Raw genomic sequence first — 21724 nt, forward strand, 5'->3', positions numbered from 1 at the left:
GATTCTGTATATAGGATGCTAAATTCTTTGATTGATGCTTCTCGTATTGACTTAATAGCTGATAGTTTTGATAAACTATGTAGAGGAGGAACTGTGCCTTTTGGTGTGAGTGCTCATGGATTTGTGTTGGATGCTCTTTTCCGAAAAGGAGAGGTTACAAAGGCTTTAGATTTTCACCGGCTAGTGATGGAGAGAGGTTTTCGTGTTGATATAGTTTCTTGTAATAAGATTTTAAAGGGTCTTTCGGTTGATCAGATAGAGGTAGCTTCTCGGATGTTAAGTTTGGTGTTGGATTGTGGTCCGGCACCTAATGTGGTGACTTTTTGTACGTTGATTAATGGGTTTTGCAAAAGAGGCGAAATGGATAGAGCATTCGAGCTTTTTAAAGTTATGGAACAGAGAGGGATAGCGCCAGACTTGATCGCTTACAGTACTCTGATTGATGGATACTTCAAAGCTGGGATGTTAGGAATGGGTCATAAACTTTTCTCGCAGGCCTTACATAAAGGCGTGAAGTTGGACGTGGTTGTCTTCAGTTCAACCATTGATGTATATGTAAAATTCGGGTATTTAACAACAGCGTTTGATGTGTACAAGAGAATGTTGTGTCAAGGGATTTCCCCTAATGTGGTTACTTACACCATTCTCATAAAAGGCTTGTGCCAGGATGGTAGGATTTACGAGGCTTTTGGGATATATTGTCAGATCTTGAAACGTGGTCTGGAGCCATCCGTTGTCACTTATAGCAGTCTCATTGATGGTTTTTGCAAGTATGGGAACTTGAGATCCGGGTTTGCTTTGTATGAGGATATGATAAAGATGGGTTATCCACCTGATGTTGTCATTTATGGTGTGCTTGTCGATGGCCTTTGTAAGCAAGGGCTCATGCTTCATGCTTTGAGATTCTCTGTTAAGACTCTAGGCCAGTCGATCCGGCCCAATGTTGTAGTTTTTAATTCCTTAATAGATGGCTGGTGTAGATTAAACCGTTGTGACGAGGCTTTGAAGGTGTTTAGATTAATGGGGATATATGGTATAAAACCTGATGTAGCCACAATTACCACGCTTATGAGGGTGACTGTCATGGAAGGTAGATTAAAAGAGGGATTATTTCTATTTTTCCGGATGTTCAAAATGGGTTTGGAACCTGATGCTGTAGCATTCTGTACCCTAATGGATGCATTCTGCAAGAATATGAAGCCAACCATTGGGCTTCAGCTTTTTGATCTTATGCAGAGGAATAAAATTCCTGCGGACATCGCAGTATGTAATGTTGTTATTAATTTGCTTTTCAAAGGACAAAGCGTGGAGGAGGCTTCTAAGTTCTTCAATAATCTTCTTGAAGGAAAGATGGAGCCTGATATTGTGACATATAACACAATGATATGCGGCTACTGCTCTTTGAGAAGGTTAGATGAAGCAGCGAGGATTTTCGAGATGCTAAAATTTACACCTTTTGGACCCAACGCCGTTACTTTGACTATACTTATCCACACACTCTGTAAAAATAGTGATATGGATGGTGCTCTAAGGATGTTCTCCATAATGGCGGAAAAGGGCCCCAAACCGAATGTTGTCACATACGGTTGTCTAATGGATTGGTTTTCAAAATCCATCGATATTGAAGGTTCGTTCAAGCTTTTTGAGGATATGCAAGAGAAAAGTATATCTCCAAGCATAATCAGCTATAGCATCATAATCGACGGTCTTTGCAAACGAGGAAGAGTGGATGAAGCAACAAATATATTCCATCAAGCCATAGATGCAAAGATACTACCTGATGTTGTTGCCTACGCAATTCTTATCCGTGGTTGTTGCAAGGTTGGAAGACTCGTTGAAGCTGCATTGTTGTATGAACATATGTTAAGAAATGGAGTCAAACCAGATGATTTGCTGCAACGAGCCCTTTCAGAATATAAACCCCCAAAATGGTTGATGAGCAAAGGGGTCTGGGTACACGATAAACCAATACCTGATTAAGGAGTGAGTGTGCTTCATTACTGGTGAGCTCTTTAAAACTACATATCTGGTTTACAGAGGAATCAAATGTACGATGTTGTCCATGTGAAGTCTAAGGAGAAGAAATTAATAAATATATGTTGATTCGAGCTTTTTTAGTTAGACAGACATAAAAGAGTTTGGTCAGTATCTATGTACAACAAAGTCAAATGGTTGAAATTTTAACACACCCATGTGGAAAAGTTTGAAACTTTAAACACATTGTCATGTTACTACGAGTCTACGACAATTGATTGCTAACGACCATACCAGAACTGCTCGCCCGGTTTATTTAACCAAACCAATGGTAATTGACATCTATGTACCAGACCTTTTTGGCCCGGTTTTACTTAACTGGTTGAGACCGGTTTTCTAATTGCTCATCTTGATGCAAATGGCAAATACAGTACTTAAATTATGTAGTTTCAATTTCTCTTTGGTAAACTGGACCGGAGTTAAGTCATGCCGGTTTGGGAATCGTATAGATACTGTCTCTGTATTCACTAATTGATACACATTTTTTTTTGTGAAAATTGATAATATACAGTACGTTAGTTAACTAAAGAAAACATTTGTACTCCCTCCGTTTCAGTTTAGTTATCGTTTTAGGATTTAAATTTTGTTTCATAATAGTTGTCGTTTTAGATTTTCAATGCAAATGTTTGGTGAAAATTCCAGTTTTATCCCTACTATTTTAATGTTTTGGCTAGGCCTGGACAAAATACCCGGAACCGAATACCCGAACAGAAAAACCCGAAAAATACCCGAACCGAACCCGAACCCGAGTTTTAAAAATACCCGAATGGGTCCTAACCTCCTACCCAAAAAAAACCCGAACCGAACCCGAACTGAATCCAATACCCAAATGTACCCGAATGTACCCGAATACAAATATACACCTAAAAATATTAGTTATATTATATTTATAATACCCGAAATACCTAAACTTACAATCATAAATCCGAATATATTAGGTATTTAGATATTTTTGGTTATATTTGGGTACAGAGTAACCAATGTATTTTCGAGAAATCGGGTATTTCGGTTAGATTTGGGTATATATGAGTTAAAAACCCGAACCCGACCCGAACCCAAAAATATTTTGGGTATTTTTGGTTATTTTCGGGTATTTTGCTTTTTTATTAAAATACCCGAACCGACCCGAACCCGAACCGAACCCGAACCGAATTTTTAGAATACCCGAATGGGTCTTGACCCCCTACCCGAATAGACCTGATACCCGAAAAAAAAGAACCGAACCCGAACGGGTATCCGAATGCCCAGGCCTAGTTTTGGCCAATGAAATTTTTTATAAAATATATTAATAAAGGGTAAAACAGAAAATTAAATGTTTTTCTTAATTTGTGTAAAAAACCATTAAACGACAACTAAAACGAAACGGAGGGAGTATTTGTTTACATTATTTGCAAATGACAAAAATGAATTATTTTGTTTGGATTTTGCGGATGAATTATATAGAATTATTGTATAAATGTATTTATTTATGAGATACATTTAATACAAACAATCATGCCATGTTTATATTTACGGTTTAATCAGGCTACCATTATTTTAAAATATAAATACGAATTTTTATACCTTACCAAACACAATTTTATGTCATTAAAAACAAAGAATTAGTATCATTAAGGGTGAATTAGGTGAATAACCTATTTTGATAAGTTATTTAAGCATATAGCACTATATTGTTAGAAATAAAGCAAGTAACACAATGGAGGATAAAATATCTATTTTGGCCTTTATCTGTGTTTGTCGAAGAGAGGAAGAAGAGTTACATGACATATGTGAGAAATTCTCTGTTTTTAATTTTTTCGTTTTTTTTTTATTTATTTTATTTTACCCCTTAGAAATTTTATTTCATATTTTATGCTCTAAATATTTAATTTAAATTTCTAATTCTTTGAAAATAAAAATAGTTTTTTTCATGTATCATGATTTAAAATAAAATAAAAACAGACATAAACTTATGAATTTTTTTTTAAAAATAAAAACATTTATTTACATAAAACTTATATAAAATAGTATAGAACAAACTAAAATAGTATAGAACGTGGCTGCGATGATGATATCGGCAGTAAATAGTATCGGCGTGGTGGTTTTAGTGGTGAAGACGTGATGACAGTGGTGGTTACGATGGTGGCTTTAATCACGTTGTGATGGTGGTGATGGCACGGTTGTGACGGCGCGGTAGTGACTACGGGTGGTAATGTGGTGATGGTGAATGTGTGGTAGTGGTGATGGTGGTTATCGTGATGACGATTATTGCGATAACCGTGGTGGTGACAACATGGTGGTGGTGATGACATGGGGATGATGGTAGTGGTTGTAATGGTGATGGTGAGGGCATGATGATGGTGGTTGTGTTGGTCGTAGCAGTTACGGCGGTGGTGGTGTTGATGATGTGATGGTGGTGGTGATGATGATAATGATGTACTAATGATAGATAATGGTTACAATTGATATGACAAAAGAAAAATAAATTGATGATCTAGAGAGAAAGAAAGAAAAATACAAAAATACATAGAAAAGATGTGACATATGAACAAAGGGTAAATTAGTATATATTACATGTTATACATAGAATATTGTAGTCAACTTTTTTTTAGGTTAGTTACTGAATTATTAATATATATTACATGTTATACATAGAATATTGTAGTCAACTTTTTTTTAGGTTAGTTACTGAATTATTAAACTTTTTATGGTCATACAGTCTAATTTCTCTATCATTAATATCAGTCATCGATAATAAATATATATATATATATATATATATGTCATTGTAGATGCTTGAGTTTATTATAGTATATATGTCCGCATCAAACTTTTTCGTGCTAATCCTTTTAGCTACAGGACCCATATTTTGTCTACAACGTTATTATTTTGATATCTACGTTTGGACTAAAATTTCCCATGATTCAACAAAGTCACATACGGTCCACTAAAACGTAGTATTATGGGAAAAACGATTTATTTCTCCACGAGAACTATGACATCATAACAGATAGAGCCCAATTTATAACTACGATCCAGATGTACCCGAAAAAATACTTCTCGATCTACATCTCTCTAAATCGATAGTTTTCATCTATTTCCCCATAAATCTGAGTTTAATTGGTTTACGAACCAAACCGGATAGAAAACCAATCTAACCCACTCTAAAACCCAATCGAACTGAAAAAAAAAAAAAAAAAAAAAAAAAAAAAAAAAAAAAAAAAAAAACTGATTGACCTAAAATAAGACATGTCGAGATAAAAATTGACGTCTGCAACATGAGTAGAAATTTATGCCACATCAGTACCATCAATGGTGGAATTTCTCTCAAAATTAGTATCATCAATGGTGGAGTTTCTCATACATCCGATTCATTCCCACACATTATCCTTCGCTCAAGTACGTTTTTTGTTTCCGCTCACGTACGTTAATTTCAATTTCTCTATGTTTCAATTCTCCATTTTTTTCAGTGAGCATCTTCCGAATCTTCTTGGTCTTCCTAATGGCAATAGCTCTAGATTAAGGTCTCATGATCTCATCTCTTCTCCTTTCTCGACACTTTTTAATTTGCTTATATTCTTCTCTTTGCTTACCGTTTTAACGAATTTGGCAGCGCAATGATTTCACCGGCATGGTATTGAGTAGAAACAAAGTCTGAAAACTCAAATTTTTAATGGCTGATGCAAGATACGTTGTCGTTCTGTTAAACCATCACCAAGAGAAGTAGAGAATATCGTCTTAGAATTTGGGATCTGCTTCGACTCCGATTGTTTTGTTTCAGCAATTCATGTGCTGTGATGACAACAACGAACGTCGGTGGTGGCTCTGCCGTGGAATGGATAGTCATTGGTCTCGATTTTGGGCTCTGGAACCCGTGAGGTTAAAGAACACGGACGATTGATTTTTGCTTCATAATGGAGAGAGAAGAGAACGATAGGTCGAAAATGTGAAAGAGATTTCAATTCTTGGAGGACGATTAATAAAAACTAAAAAGAAATCTTTTGTTTCATCTCTGAGTTCGGATGAAGAAGATGATGGGCACGACAAAACGGGTTGAAATCGATTTTATTAGAGAATCGGGTTGTAATCTGGTTTATATTAGGTTTAATCCGGTTTATTATCTTTGTAAATTGGTTAAGCAAGCAATAAACCAAACAAAACCGATGGTCGTGTGTAATTAGATGAGAACTATTATTTAGGGGAGATACCAGATGAAAACTATCGATTTAGAGAGATATAGATCGAGAAGTATTTTTTCAGGTATATCTGGATCGTAGTTATAGAGTGGACTCTATCTATTATGATGTCATAGTTCTCGTAGAGAAATATATCGTTTTTCTAGTATTATGATTATTTTCAAATCGTTATTATTACTGCAAATACTCATAATTATAAGCAGTAAATGAATCTGTGAGGTCAAAGATATTTCGAGAGAGAGAGAGAGAGATCACAAAGTTTTGTATTTAAAATTCCAAAGCAAAAGAATAAAGGCAGATGCATTCTTCTGTCGGTGCTCTTTATTCCTCAGCCGACATTATAATAAATTTTTTTAATTTCTAGAGTATTTTATTTTTGTGATTAGAGCACTGATTGACGCTGAATGCAGGAGACTACAAATTGCATCGTTCATGAAAATACGTATCGGTGTTACCAAAGAATCTCCTTTTAAACAAAAAAAGAAAAGAAAAGAAAAGAATCTCTCTCTTTTTCTTTTTTTTTTTCTAAAAGAGTCTCATACTTTTGGTTGGATTACGTGTTAATTAATAATTGGTTGCCCTAAATTATATTTCATACATACCCCATGCACGTATTTTCTTTTTATTTTTCCTTTTCACTTTATAGTTAGATCTCGACGTTTTTCAACACTAAAAGCAATATTTTAAAAAGCGGTATAGACAATCTCCTAAATTTCGACTAGACGCTAGGCTCTCATGCAACGTCTAGATAACTACATTGACCACCTAAAATTATATAGATTTTGTTTAATGTATTTTTTAATTTCAATTAAGTTTTATTTCTATATATATATAATTATATAAATATTCATATATTGTTTAGTATAAATATAAATAAATGTTTTATCTACTTTTTGTTTATAATTTTTTAGTTTTTTATAGATATTTTATATAACTTTTATATATAGTATTATATTTAAAATGTTTTATTTTATAAACGTTTAAACCGCCTAAAATCGCCTACTCCGATTAGACGTTTTAAACACTAGGCACTCGGTCACCGCTTGCTTAGCGCCTACCGTTTTCTTGAACATTGACTAAAAGTATAAAAAATTTGTTTCAATAATAATATTTCAGAATAAAAAAATATTTAAATAATCGAAATCAGACTGATTATGATAACTTTAACAAAAAATAATATTTTTAGTTAAATACTAAAATAGTGACTGAAAAAGGAATCATGATTTATGTGTGAAATATATAAAATTCATATATTTAAACGAATAATATAAAATGGTTTGTAATCTTATACTCCCTCTATTTTCAAAGAATGTATATTTTGAGTTTTTAGATATATTGAAAAATAATTAATGTTTAACTATAAATTATTAATCAAATAAAATGGTGCATTTATAATAAATATGTAATTTGTTTTCTAAATATGTGTTAAAAGTTTAAAAATTAGATTAATTAGGAACAAAAGGAGTTAATTCAAGAAATTTAATTTTTAATCAATCTTTTTTCAAGTTTCAATTTGTTATTACTAATCATTTTACACATTGGAAAGCTAAGAGGTTTCTCTTTAAGAAACAAAATTTTTTGTAGAAAAATTATTGTAGAAACAAAAGAAGTTTAAAGTTTGGTAAATTATGGTAACTGATATTGAGATATCTACTTTTCCTGATTTTTATTCACTTATCAGGCTCCCTACAAATTTTATCAACATCAATTGTCTTTTACTCAATGTAATTTAGTGATTGTAAAAAACCCTTTATTTAAAAAAAAAAAAAAATAGTGATTTATAATGTTTAGAGATAGAGATAAATGAAAAACATAGACGGACAAGAAAAAGTAAAAAAGAGAAAAGAAAGAAAAAATAACATTTGGTCCCACACTTGTAGTGGTGGAGGTTCAATTCCAAACATCTTTTGTGACAAGGAGAGGTGCGGAATTCAAGTGTGGTTTTTGAAAAACGTCTTTTGTCACCAATCAGTTATCTTTTTAGGTAATTTGCAGTTTTTTAAAAAGAAAGAAAAATCTGTTCACGGTTTTCAAAACAAGGTTTTAACGCTTGGATCGCAGTAGTGTTGTCCAACAACCAATTACCCAGTGGTTTTACAAATTCCGCAGTAGATAAAACGAAATATTAATCTCTTTATTTATTTTTATTTTTTTTAACAACTGAAACAGTCACTAATTTGTAAATAGGTAGTACAAAAAGCAAAATAACCAAAATGGTGGTCACGTGTAAGTTTGATACAGAGAGCATAATGGGAAAGCTTATTAATTTATAGAATAATTAGTAAATGGGAGTTAATTTTTTTTTTCAGAATAAATGGGAGTTAATAACCAGCACATATTTTAAGTTTTTAACAAAAAAACTCTTAATAATGCATAATTTTTTAAACATGTCTTTTTTAGAATTTTTTTTTAACTTACTTCACTATTTTTCATAAACTATAAAATAATCAGTTTTATTACGAAAAAAAACAGATTTATAGAAATATAAAGAAACTATAGTCATTTTTATTAAAAATATGGTTAAATGATTTCATATTAATTATATAATAAATATTTAAATTATTTTTTTTGTTAAATAATTTTAGTGTAAATAATATACTTACTAAATGATCTACTATATTTCATACTGTGATATTAACATATTGATTTATAATATATGGTTTAAATTTTAAAACAAAAAATTAAATTTATATTTTGATCAATTTGTGTATTACTAATTATTTATAAATTTATGTTATTGTTTATTTATTAACAAAAAAATAATTATTAATATATATATATATATATATATATATAAAACCGCACTTGTCCCGCAAATAGCTTTTTTCACCAATCAAATTTTATTTTGTACCGCTAATTTTATACAAACCGCACTTGTCCCGCAAATATATTTCTCCCGCACGTCCCGCAGTTGAACCGTACCGCAATGTAATACCGCACTTCTCCCGCACCGCAAAACGCAGTTACCATTCGGAGCCAAATGACGAAGAAATAGGTTACTTCAAAGAACTCTCATTAAGCACCTCTATTAAAAATTTCCGCCTATTCCGATACTCTCCGCTTAATCTCTAGGTCTATCCTATCAGTTTCGATTAATGACTAATCCCCTAAAAAATCAGTTACTCGATTATTCTCCGTCTAATCCGATTACTTTCTGTGGATGTCGGATTCACACACTCAAGTATTTTATTAAGTGGGAAAGATTATTCTTGAGGGACAAAAATGAATGTATAAAAACTTGTGAATTGCTACGAAAATTGCTATAATATTTCTCTCTTGAGAGGAAGATACCCCTTACATGGCCATTGGCCTCTATATTTATACATAGAGAAACGACATTAAAATGAGTAATTAAGCACAATTATTCCTTCTTAAATGTGTCTGTTTTGATTCTTTGACTTTAATGCTCAACGTTTGAATTTTGAGTTGACTCTGATCTTCATGGGCCTCGCCTTTTTGGCCCAAGTGTCCTTGAGCCGGCTTACCCGTGTCTTCTACACCGAACTCGTGTCACAGTGCAGTCACTTCGGATTCTCGAGGTAGTGACAACCACTTCGACCGCTCCTTCGGCCCATGGGTCCAATGGGCTTCATCCTTTATGGGCCATTACTTTGACTACGTGGCAATCTTTGGTTGGTCACGGACTTCTGGTGCGGGATCCGACACCAACAATTAGCCCCCCAAGTTCTTCGAAGTGCTATTCCAATTCGGAGGACTTTAAATGCTCAAGTGGCCAAAGATTGCGCTCGAGAATCTTTCTGATTTCCCGCCGAAAATCTCATCACTCCTTTAATTTCGGCACTAACCATTCTTAACCCAGTGACATCTGTCATCATTATGACCGTATATTGATTAATTACTATTAAAATGGGAAAAAAACCTTCCCACTTCCCACACAACTTCCGAGGCGGTTTCATCATTAGCTTGAGGTAACTTCTTTTCACCATTACTCTCTTCTTTTACTTTTGTACTTTAATCGGAACTTCTCTCTTTGTTTCCTCACAAAAACCTCTTTTCGCCGGATCTTGAATTTTTCCTTCTTCCCAATGACTTCCGATTCCGATAGACCCGAGTCTCCGTCTTTCGATGAGAGGCGTTCTAGCAATGATGAGTGCACCCGCTCTGATGATATTGCCGGTCCGCACTATAGGTCCACTTGTACTCTTCAATCCCTCGAACGGTTGAGAGAGCTTTGCCGGATTCCGCCGGAAATTATGGCGGAAGCACAAATAGCTTCCCCCACAGAATCCCCAGAGAACCATCGCGATGGTTACTTCTGTGTGTACGAGATTTATTTCAAGGGTTGCGGGCTGACCTTTCCTCTTCCCGAAGCCCTAGTTCTATACCTAGCGGCTCTTGAAATCGCTCTTCCTCAATTAACCCCCAATCTCCTCCGTACTATTCTTGGAATTATAACAATCGCGGCGGAGGCCGGTTACGTTGTCGGAGTTACTGAACTAAATGAGCTTCTAAGCGTGAGAAGTTCTTCGAAGAAAACGGGGTATTTCTCAGCATATCCTAATGCCAACAGGAACATCATTTCACATCTTCCGAACAAGGATGAAAATTGGCATCATCCTTGGTTTCTGATTAAGAAAACTCCCGCTTCGATTGGAAATCTTGCAGATTTTCTCCCTTCGAAGTGGTCTGCGAAACCCGGTAGTGATTAGGTCGCCCGTATCTTTCCCAGTTGTTTCTTTATCTTTATTGACTAACACAGTTGTTTCATTTCGCAGCTTTCGTCGCTTCCACTCTCCCATCTGAAGAGTTCATCGAATTCTTCAAAATAATTCTTGAAGGGGAAACCCTTTGGAATTCTTTCACTCTTGAACGATTCCTAGAAGCTAACCACAGACTCAGGATGAGTCCACCTGGTCATCTTCACCAAATTCCGCCTCCTCCCTCAACTCAGGGAATGTCATCTCGGGCCCTTGCGGCCAAGCGTAAGTTGCTTTCCAAGCCGATGGCTGAGGCTTGCGAGGAGAAGAAAAAGTTTCTCGCGCCTTCTATAGACAAGAAGGACTACAGTAGGACCTTGCTGGTTGATGATGGCAGCACCGAGGGAGCTCGATCTGTCGCTTCCTTCAGATTAACTCCTCGTCGCGATCGTCGCGACTCACGTTCTCCTCGGAGGGATCAATCTCCTCGCCGTGATTCACCTCGTCCTCCCCGAGATGACTTTAGTAACGAACCAATTAAGAACTTGGTTCGCCGGAAGAGAGACAAGTCCTCTCGCAGTGATTCTTCCCCGCGGAGGGAAAAGTCAAGGGCCCGGACTGACCGCTCACCTCGATCATCTCCTCCTCCTGAACCAATGGGTCCTCCACGACCGGTTGATATGTCTTCCTCTTCCCAGCCTGACAGTGGAAAGACTGCCCGGAGTGCGTCTCCGAAAAAGGGAGATTCTGAATCTCGAGATGCTTCCTCGAGGTTAAAACCTGCTCTTGTCCCTCAAGTCAAATCGCTTTCAGGTTCGGTGATTCATACAGTCTTCAACGTTTTTTATTTCCATTAAGATTTCGATTTTTACAACTCTTCTTTCTTCGCAGCTATGGAGAAAGAGGGCAGCGTCTTCCGATGCTTCAAGACCCGATCGGGTTCGATCTTGCCAGACTTCGACAAATGGCGCCCTGCGATTCGTGAACGCTATTTGCTTCACGCGCATCACTCATCTCGGGTAAATTCCGTTTTTTTTTTTTTTTTTTTTTTTTTTTTTTTTTTTTTGCTACGCCATTCTGCGAACTGATTCGCCATCCCGGGTTCATGTATAATGCCAGGCTCATAGCGAATTTAACGACATGGTCGAACATTACGAAGGGTTGGTCATTGGACGGGAGAAGGAGATTGACATGTGGAAAAAGAAACTCTCTGCCCTTGAGGCTGAACTCAGTTCTTCTGCCGGCTCCAAGCACGATCTGGAGGACAAGGTCGACAGTTTAACATCCGAGCTTGCGCAGATAAAGGGGGAGCTGCAGGGTCAGTACGACCAGAACTTCAAGCTCCAGGAAGAGTTTTCTGGTGTTCAGGGTAGGCTTCAAGAGTCCGAATCAAACGCTGATTCCCTGAACAACCAACTCATCGAGCTTAACGCGAAGTACAAGGCGATTGCCAAATTGCGTGACTCCGAGTTGGCGAGGTCGGCATCAAAAGCCAGAAAAGAGGTTAAGGGACGCGGGATGGAGTTGATCCAAGGGGCCATCCGATTCATGCAGACTGAGAAGGCTAGGTCTGATTTGGAATCAGACATCAAGGAGCACGAGAGCAACCTGATCCTGCTGGATCAAATCCATGACATAGATTTCTCCGAGGAGCAAGAGAGAACCGAACTGTCGGCTAATCTTTCTGAAAAGCGGAGTCGCTTGGTAGCTCTTCCTACTTCGACCTTCAACCCTCAGGATTTCGAGGAATTCTTCACTGAATCGCCTCCTATAAGTGAATCAGGTCTAGACTGGGCAGGTAATGCTTGGCTCCTGATATTTATTACCTTTTCTTACCTTGTACCTTTGATTGACTGGAATTATTATTCCTAGGCTCAAGTGAGACAGAAGACGTTGTCCCGCCCGTAGTTCCTATGGTACCGGAGGTCACTCCGGAGGTTGGTTGTACCGTGGAGAGTGGATCAGGAGTTTCATCTGACCAAGCGGCTGCCAAGGAGGCGAATGAAGCTTCGACTGTTGAGCCGGATTCCGAGGTGGCTGCTGCTCCGTAGTGGCTGTGTCCACTTTAAATGGGGAATTGTCCCTTTAATTTTAAGACTTAATTTCGAACTTGTCTTTGCCTAAGGAGGCTTTATTATTTTCTTTTGAACAAGATATTTGCCTGAGGAGGCTTTTAAACCTTTCTAGGTTGTGACCCAAGGGGGTTTGGTTAAATTTATATGCGGGTTTGCAAAGTCCGCTTTTAACCTTTTGTGGCCTTGTGGTTATGCTTTTGAGATTTTTAGGTTGATCAGACCTTTCTCTTTAGGATGCGAGAACTGAGCTCGGCTTAAAGCGAGTTCCCCACTTCGGGTTTAGTCAACTCGATAAACTTACTGGGCTTGGGCCTTAGAAACTTTTGTAATTAATGCGACGGTTGCGCTTTCCCTTCTTATAAATAAGGAAAACGGCTCGTCTTTAATGCAATAACTGCCTTTTCTCGATTTCCAAAAATGGTTTAAACCACTTGGACACACTACCATTATTGGGTTTATGGTTCCAAGACAAACCCTAAATCATTATAAATAAAGGCTTACCTACTTCTAAGCTTTATTTAAACATGACTTTAAAATCTTACTTGAGAAATATTTTAAGAATGGAAAGCGAAACAGTAGCCCCCGTTGATCCCGGCAGCCCACTCTTCTTGTCCGGCGACGGCTTTGAACCGGCCGGCGTTCTCTTCCCTCACGCCGTCTTTCACTTTCCTCCGAAGGAGAAGAAAGAGGCTTGCGATTATATTGACAAGGTAAATATTAAAGTTTTTGATTTAAAACTTCTTGTTTCGTCTTATTCACTCATTTTTATGTTAGGTTGCCGACAAGCACCGTCGCTTGTGTGAAGAGAGGCAGCGGCTGGGCCTCAAAAGGCAAACACTCGAGGCTCGCATTGCTCGGGTGGAGAGGAAGATACGGGCCTTGGAAAGTGACCCCTTTCAATGGGAGTGGCGGAACTTCGACTCCGTCGCTGAGATCCCGAAGATGCTTCGGATGTATCTCCGTGCTTAAGGAGTCCCGGGTCCCGTGAACGCCCCTGTCTGCGCCGTTCCATCTGACAGTGAAGAGGAAGACGATTTGGAGGAGGAGGCCAGCAACTGTCGGAAACGCGTTCGAGATCGTTCCGAAGTGGATGCCAAGAACAAGGCGTCCACTTCGAAGACTAAACCGGCGATGAAGGAGCCTGTTCCTGAGCCTCATCCATAAATGTCCTTTAACTTCTTCCCTTCTTTTAAACTCGTAATGGGCTTCGGCCCCTTTTTATCTATGGAAACATTTGCAACTTTCCTTTCCTTTTAAATATTCTCGGAGATGCGTCCTTTAATGCAGGATCCGTTCGAGGGCATAAATCTCTCCGCGTATCACTCCATTCTTTGGATAGAATCCGCAGCTTGTTAGGGATATGACGTTCCTATAAATTGTTGTCTCAATTTCCCTTTACTCCTCACCATTCTTTTCATTTCAGTAGGTATGGAGTTCAATCTTCGCTGTTCAGAATCTATGCCAGACTTCTCCAGAATCGGAATGATAAACGAAGATGTTCCAAATGAGCCAAGCAGGCAGCCTCCTCCACTTCGCGGCTTCTTGAGATCTCAGATCCGAGCCCCATGTGCTTTGATCATGGATCTCCCAATCAGAGACCAAGGAACAGCGACGGCGTTCATAGAGGCACTCGAGCTTCAACACCGGAAGCTTATGTCGGAAAAGAGGAGACTTCGGAAGAGGATTAACCGGATGCAACGTAGGCTTACTACAGTGTCAAGAGATCTTCACATCCTTGAATCTCACCCCGGAGAGTGGATTGAGCTTAGAATTTCAGACTTTGCTCGAATTCCGGACTGCATGATGCCAATCCTCGATCTTGCTGGTCAAGGAGTTGAAGTGTTCTGCTCGTCAACAAGATTTTCATAGTCCGAAGTGTACGATGAGGGACATTCCGTCTTTTGAATAAACGCTCTATTTCCAATTTCTTGTATGTTCGCTTAGCCGAACCTTCTATTTGCTTCACTTGTTCGCACAGTCGAAACTTTTTCCTTTAATAAAGAAATAAAACAAATTTTTATTAATAGCTGAACTCGTTTTCGAGCTGCCTACGTACCCATCTCGGGATCAAGCCACACCGTAGTTCATGTACATAAACAATGCATGTAGCTTTAAACATAAAATTTCTTTAGGTTGATCACATTCCAAGGTCGCTTGACTGGATTGTCTTCTAAATCTTTCAACCTGTAAACACCGTTTCGAACCACCTCGGTAATAATGTAAGGTCCTTCCCAATTAATACTGAGTTTTCCGGCACCTTCTTCTTTTTTGTTGTCAAAGACGCGCCTTAATACGTAATCTCCCACGAAGAACGGCCTACTTTTAACCTTTGAATTGTAATACCGGGCTGCTGCCTGTTGGTAATTCTGGATCCGGATTAGAGCTTGATCACGCCTTTCATTTATGGTATCTAGTGAATCGTTAAGCATTGCTGAATTTTCTTCCTCATTTAACGGTGCTTCTATTCGACGAAGTCCGGGCACATTGAGTTCAGCTGGTACTACCGCCTCCATGCCATAAACCAAAGAGAATGGAGTTTCTCCTGTAGGTCGCCTAGGGGTTGTACGATAGGCCCACAGGACGGGTTGGAGCTCTTCATACCATCCTCCCTTTAGATGACTTAAGCGTTTCTTGAGATTGCTTAATATTGTCTTGTTCGCGGCTTCAGCTTGTCCGTTTCCTTGCGGATATCGTGGAGTAGAATAACTAACTTTGATTCCCAGTCCGCACAAAAGGCATCAAACTCGTGTGAAATGAATTGTGGTCCATTATCAGTGACTATTTCGTACGGAACTCCATGTCGACATATAATGTTTTTCCAAATAAAGGTCTTCACCGCCGAATCCTTGATACCAACATACGCCTCAGCTTCAATCCATTTCGAAAAGTAGTCCGTAAGGACTAAAAGGTATTGTACACCTCGAGTTGATTTGTGCAATGGTCCAATGATGTCCATTGACCACCTCATAAACGGGTATGGGGCGGAAATGGAGGAGAATAATTCCGACGGTTGATGGATCAATGGTGCATGGAGCTGGCAGCGCTTGCATCTTTGGGCGAACTTAACACAATCTGTGATCACAGTGGGACAAAAATACCCCATTCTTTTAACTTTAAAAGCCATAGCTCTTCCTGATGAATGACTCCCACATAATCCTTCGTGCACCTCGCTCATGACGATTTCGACTTCGGGCCCAAAAATGCATAATAGGTAAGGGTCACTGACACCTCGTCTATACAACGCATCCTTTGACAGACAAAATTTCGCGCTAACGACTTTCATTTTCCTGGCCTGCCATTTATTCTTTGGGAGCTCACCTGTCATGATGTAGTGCTTTATTGGCTTCCTCCAGTCAGCCCCCCAGTCTTTAGCCGGAATTTGGTCAACTTTATGAAATATCCGTGGCTCTGGTTCGGGATGTTCGTTTGGTTCAAGAATATTCTCCTCGATTAATGGCTCGGTTTCTAACATCGTTTCTGGAATCACTTCTTCAGCTAAGACAACGGGTTCCTTGTTAGATGTATTTGATCCCTTTGACTTCCTTCGTTTGTTTGAAGGCGGTTCGATATCTGGTTCGCCGCGGTCGCGTGCCGCTGCTCGAGATCTTGTAATGACGAGGGTTTCTTTGTTGTCTTGAATGCTTCGCTCCGAAATGCATTCTACTGGAATAACTCTCTTTAACTCGGGATCTGATGTTGACGCCAATGCGGTAAGTGCATCCGCAGTTGTATTCTCTCCCCGAGGTATGCAGATTAATTCGAATTTCAAAAATTTTTTAGATAAATCCTTTACCACTTCGAGGTACGCTTCCATTCTTGAATCTTTGGCTTCATAATCTCCATTAAATTGGTTAACTACTAATTGCGAATCGCAATAAGCCAATATTTCCTTAGCTCCAACTCCTTGTGCTAGTCGAAGTCCGGCAATAAGGGCTTCGTATTCTGCCTCGTTGTTGGAAGCATCGAATAACAATCGGAATGATTGTTCTAGAATTTCTGATGTTGGAGATTCCAACTTGATTCCCACTCCAGATCCTTGTTTTGTTGAAGACCCGTCTACGTGTAATTTCCAAATTTGGTTCTCCGGTTGCTCTATCGTTCCAGGTATTGGTAGTTCGGTCAGGAAGTCTGCTAAGACCTGAGCCTTCATACTGATTCGGCTTTTGAACTCTATGTCGTACTCGCTTAATTCCACCGCCCATTTCGCCAAACGTCCGGACTGACTTGGACTATGAAGTATTGTTCGGAGTGGTTGGTTAGTTAATACTTCAACCGAATGGGACTGTAAATATGGACGCAGCTTCCGAGCCGAAGTTACCACCGCGAGTGCAAGCTTTTCCATCATTGTGTACCTGGTTTCCGGATCCGTCATTGACTTGCTCACGTAGTAAATTGGCTTCTGCTCTCCACGGTCTTCCCGAACCAAGACTCTACTAACCGCGTGGTTTGAAACTGATACATACAAATAAAGTTTTTCGTCCACTTTCGGTTTGGACAGTATAGGCGGAGTGGTTAAGTATGCCTTAAGCTGCCCAAAAGCTTCTTCACACTTCTCATCCCAAAGGAATCCTTTGTTCCCTTTTAGAATTTGGTAGAAAGGCAACGACTTATCTGTTGATCTCGAGATAAAACGATTCAAAGCCGCAATCCGCCCAGTCAACCGTTGTACTTCTTTGAAGTTTCTTGGAGATGGCATGTTTAGAAAGGCGTTAATTTGATTTGGATTGGCTTCAATCCCTCTTTCTGTCACGACATAGCCAAGAAATTCTCCGGATGGGACTCCAAATGTGCACTTCGCCGGGTTCAGCTTCATTTGATATTTATTGAGAATATCAAAACATTCCTCCAAATGTTTAACATGATCTTCTTTCTTCAACGATTTAACCAACATATCATCTATGTAGACTTCCATAGTCTTCCCGAGGTGATTGTGAAACATTTTGTTCACCAACCGTTGGTAAGTTGCTCCTGCATTTTTCAAACCAAAAGGCATTACCTTGTAACAGTAGATACCTCTATCTGTGATAAATGACGTCTTTTCTTGATCTTCGGGGTTCATCATTATCTGATTATAACCCGAGAAGGCGTCCATGAACATTAACAGCTCATTTCCAGCGGTGGACTCCACAAGTCGATCTATATGCGGGAGCGGGAAACTATCTTTGGGACATGCTTTATTCAAGTCTGTAAAATCGATGCAAACCCTATCTTTCCCATTCTTTTTCTTGACAACGACAGTGTTTGCTATCCATTCCGGATATTGCACTTCTCGTATGGACCCTATTTTCAAAAGTTTATCCACTTCATCATTTACTATTTTTGCCCGCTCCACTCCAAGCTTTCTTCTTTTTTGTTTCACCGGTTTGAAGCTTGGATCCACGTTTAGTTCATGACAAATTACACTCGGATTTATGCCAGGCATGTCCGCTGCTGACCATGCAAATGATGCTTTGTTTTTCCTTAAGAGTTCGATCAAAGCTTCTTTTATTTGGCCAGTCAAAGTTGCTCCAATTCGAATTTTCCGATCTGGTTTGTCTTCTTCCAATACCACTTCGACTACCACATCCTCTTTTTCCTGCCCACTAGGAAATTTCTGCCTTAGTCCTTCTTTTGCGGGCTTTGTTAATTGCTATTGGATCTTCAAACGGTGGCTAGCTAAGTAACACGTCCGTGAAGCTTCTTGATCTCCCCGAATTGTTTCCACCCCATTTGATGTTGGAAATTTGATACATTGATGCTATGTAGAGGGGACTGCTTTCATTCGATAAATCCAGGGAGTCCCGAGGATAATGTTGTAAGCTGCGGGCTTATCGAAGACAACGAAGTCCACGATCTTCGATACCTTCTTGGCAAGGACCGGTAGCTTGATTGTTCCGAGAGACATGGCTGACTCGCTTGTGAACGCAACTAACGGAGATGGGGGTCCTACTATGTCTCCTCGGCTGATTCCCATTTTTTCTAGAGTACTTAAAAAGATCAAGTCGACCGAACTGCCTGTATCTATAAGGATCCTTGATACTTCGAAGTTAGCGACATCAAGAGTAATGACTAGAGCATCATCATGCGGTCTTTCGAGATGCCGCGTTTCTTCTTCGTTAAATGATATTGAGGCACCTTGAAAATCAATTTCTTTGCTCAAGCTTGCTTTGAGTAAGACATTTCGTCTATGCTTTTTGATGGAACTTATTGAATCTCCGCAAAATCTGGAACCTCCTAGAATCACATTGATCTTACCCTTCGATCTTCTTGGTTCTTCCTCGTTGGATAACCTTGGTCTTTTGGAATCTTGATCTTTGGAGTTTTCCTTTGCTTCGTGGTATTCCTTCACAAAATCTTTTATATCGAATTTAGAAAGATCGCCGCTAGCCCAAAGCTCTGCGAGGTGCTTTTTAAGAACGCTGCAATCCTTGGTTAAATGTCCGGTTACTTTATGAATGTCGCAATATAGACTTTCATCACGGATCCAAGTGTTTGATCTTCCTTTCCCTTGGAATTGCTTCCCGACGGTATTGTTGAAGGGTTGCGACCCAAACTTCTTTGGTCCCTTGCTCTCCCTAGGCTCGAACTTCCTGGTAGGGACGGTGATTGCCGACTTTTCTTGTTTATTCCTTTTGGCAAAACTTTCTTTTTCGTCCTCTACCTCCATCCAGTTGTTCGCGCGGAAGAGTGCATCCTGAATTGTGTCTGGTTTATGAAGTATTAAGTCTTCTTTAAACCTTGAATCATGTCGCAATCCTTTTCGTAAGGCAGATAAAGCTGATTGCTGTGAGATTCTTGGGAGTTTTGACAGCACTCCTTTGAATTTGGTGATGAAAACTCGAAGTGATTCATTAGATCCTTGCATTAAGTTCCAAAGATCGGCATCCGAAACGCTTTTATCCATAAGGATGGAGTATTGCTTTAAGAATACGGCTGATAGTTCGTCGAAATTGCTGATCGAACCCGGCTCTAATTGGGTGAACCACATTAGAGCTTGGCCACATAGATTCTCCGAAAACAGCTTGCAATAGCCTGCGTCCTCATCAGCTTCATCCAATTCGACTCTTCCTGCAGCGATCAGAAAAGCTGCGAGATAGCTTTTTGGATCCTCCAATCCGCTGTAAGGGTCCAATTTGAGTTTCCGGGAATCTTTGATCCTCAAACTCGCAATTCGCGAGATGAAAGGTGTTCGCCTAGCTTCTTCAATGACTCGATTGATATCTGGCTCTGAACTTGTAGCTTGATGAAATTTTGATTTCATTTCTTTTAATTCCTGGCTAACCTTCCTCATGGTCTCGAACTGGTCGAGGTTCTCCTGCTCATACTGAGCTGCAAGTTGTTCTTCATCCCCGAGCTGCGTCTCTTCCTCCAACGTCTGAGCTACATTATTAGTAGCACCGGGGGTTGTTTGTCCGCTGGTTTCATTTCGTGCAGCGGAACTTGGCGAGTTGAATATCCCTCTTCGGATTCCCACCGGGTTTCCTGCACTTAAAGAGCAAACACGAGTTTGTATAGTATTGACGTTTTGACTAAGAGATACCTGGGATGTTTGCAACGTATCGACGGCCTTTTCCACATCCGAGAACTTTTGTGATATGTCCGACATGGTTTGCTGCATAGCTTTGAGGGTTTCGGCCAATGATGTCTCAGCGGCGTCTCCTCCGGACATTGTTGCTTATCTCGGAAGTATGATAAAGAAAAAATCTGACCACTCAAGAACCTAATATCCCCACAGGCGGCGCCAAAATGTGGATGTCGGATTCACACACTCAAGTATTTTATTAAGTGGGAAAGATTATTCTTGAGGGACAAAAATGAATGTATAAAAACTTGTGAATTGCTACGAAAATTGCTATAATATTTCTCTCTTGAGAGGAAGATACCCCTTACATGGCCATTGGCCTCTATATTTATACATAGAGAAACGACATTAAAATGAGTAATTAAGCACAATTATTCCTTCTTAAATGTGTCTGTTTTGATTCTTTGACTTTAATGCTCAACGTTTGAATTTTGAGTTGACTCTGATCTTCATGGGCCTCGCCTTTTTGGCCCAAGTGTCCTTGAGCCGGCTTACCCGTGTCTTCTACACCGAACTCGTGTCACAGTGCAGTCACTTCGGATTCTCGAGGTAGTGACAACCACTTCGACCGCTCCTTCGGCCCATGGGTCCAATGGGCTTCATCCTTTATGGGCCATTACTTTGACTACGTGGCAATCTTTGGTTGGTCGCGGACTTCTGGTGCGGGATCCGACACCAACACTTTCCGCCTAATCCGATTACTCTCCGCCTAATCTTACATATCCCGATTATTTTTAGATCCCAAGTATAAAAAAGCTTTTTATTTTTGTTATTCAATCATTTAAATTGGAAGTTTGTTATGTTTTACAATAACTTATGTTCAAACTTTAATAAAAATCAGAAATTTATAATAAAAATCATAAAAATTTGTCTCAAAATACAGTTTTATGTGTTTACTGCAATTATGAAAACAATATTAAATTAATTTGTTTTAAAAATATCAAAATAACCCTAAAACTAATTCCTGATTTTAATCTGATTTTCGATTAATCGCTAGGCTCATACTGAGCACCCGACTAGCGCCTAGTGATTTTTAAAACAAGGCTAAACACTAATCATTAGTTTTTTTTTTTTTTTTTTTTGTTAAACCACTAATCATTAGTTGTGATTTTTATTGCTATACTAGAATTATAATCTCAAGTACAAAGTAGACGACAAGGTAAGAAAAGTAGACATCGTTAATATTTCGTTACAAATTATCCATGAAAACGCTCCATCAAA

At 38.9% G+C, this 21724-nt stretch overlaps 1 protein-coding gene and 1 long non-coding RNA gene across 2 annotated transcripts in view; both read left to right on the plus strand.

Annotated features, from left to right (window-relative positions):
- The window catches only part of LOC9329754 (putative pentatricopeptide repeat-containing protein At1g31840), a 3375-nt gene extending 1261 nt beyond the window's left edge, over window positions 1-2114 (plus strand). The window contains 1 exon segment of the mRNA XM_021010445.1: window positions 7-2114. Within this exon segment, the coding sequence (XP_020866104.1) occupies window positions 7-1980 (1974 nt within the window). The 3' untranslated portion in view covers window positions 1981-2114.
- A 3183-nt stretch (window positions 2115-5297) lies between these two features.
- LOC110225111 lies at window positions 5298-6133 on the plus strand. Its single transcript, XR_002329517.1, has 3 exons — window positions 5298-5412; window positions 5484-5537; window positions 5627-6133. It is a non-coding gene; the product is annotated as an uncharacterized LOC110225111 (long non-coding RNA).
- The last annotated feature ends 15591 nt before the right edge of the window (window positions 6134-21724 follow it).

Source organism: Arabidopsis lyrata (genome assembly GCF_000004255.2).
Source record: "Arabidopsis lyrata subsp. lyrata unplaced genomic scaffold ARALYscaffold_1, whole genome shotgun sequence".
Taxonomy (NCBI): Eukaryota; Viridiplantae; Streptophyta; class Magnoliopsida; order Brassicales; family Brassicaceae; genus Arabidopsis; species Arabidopsis lyrata.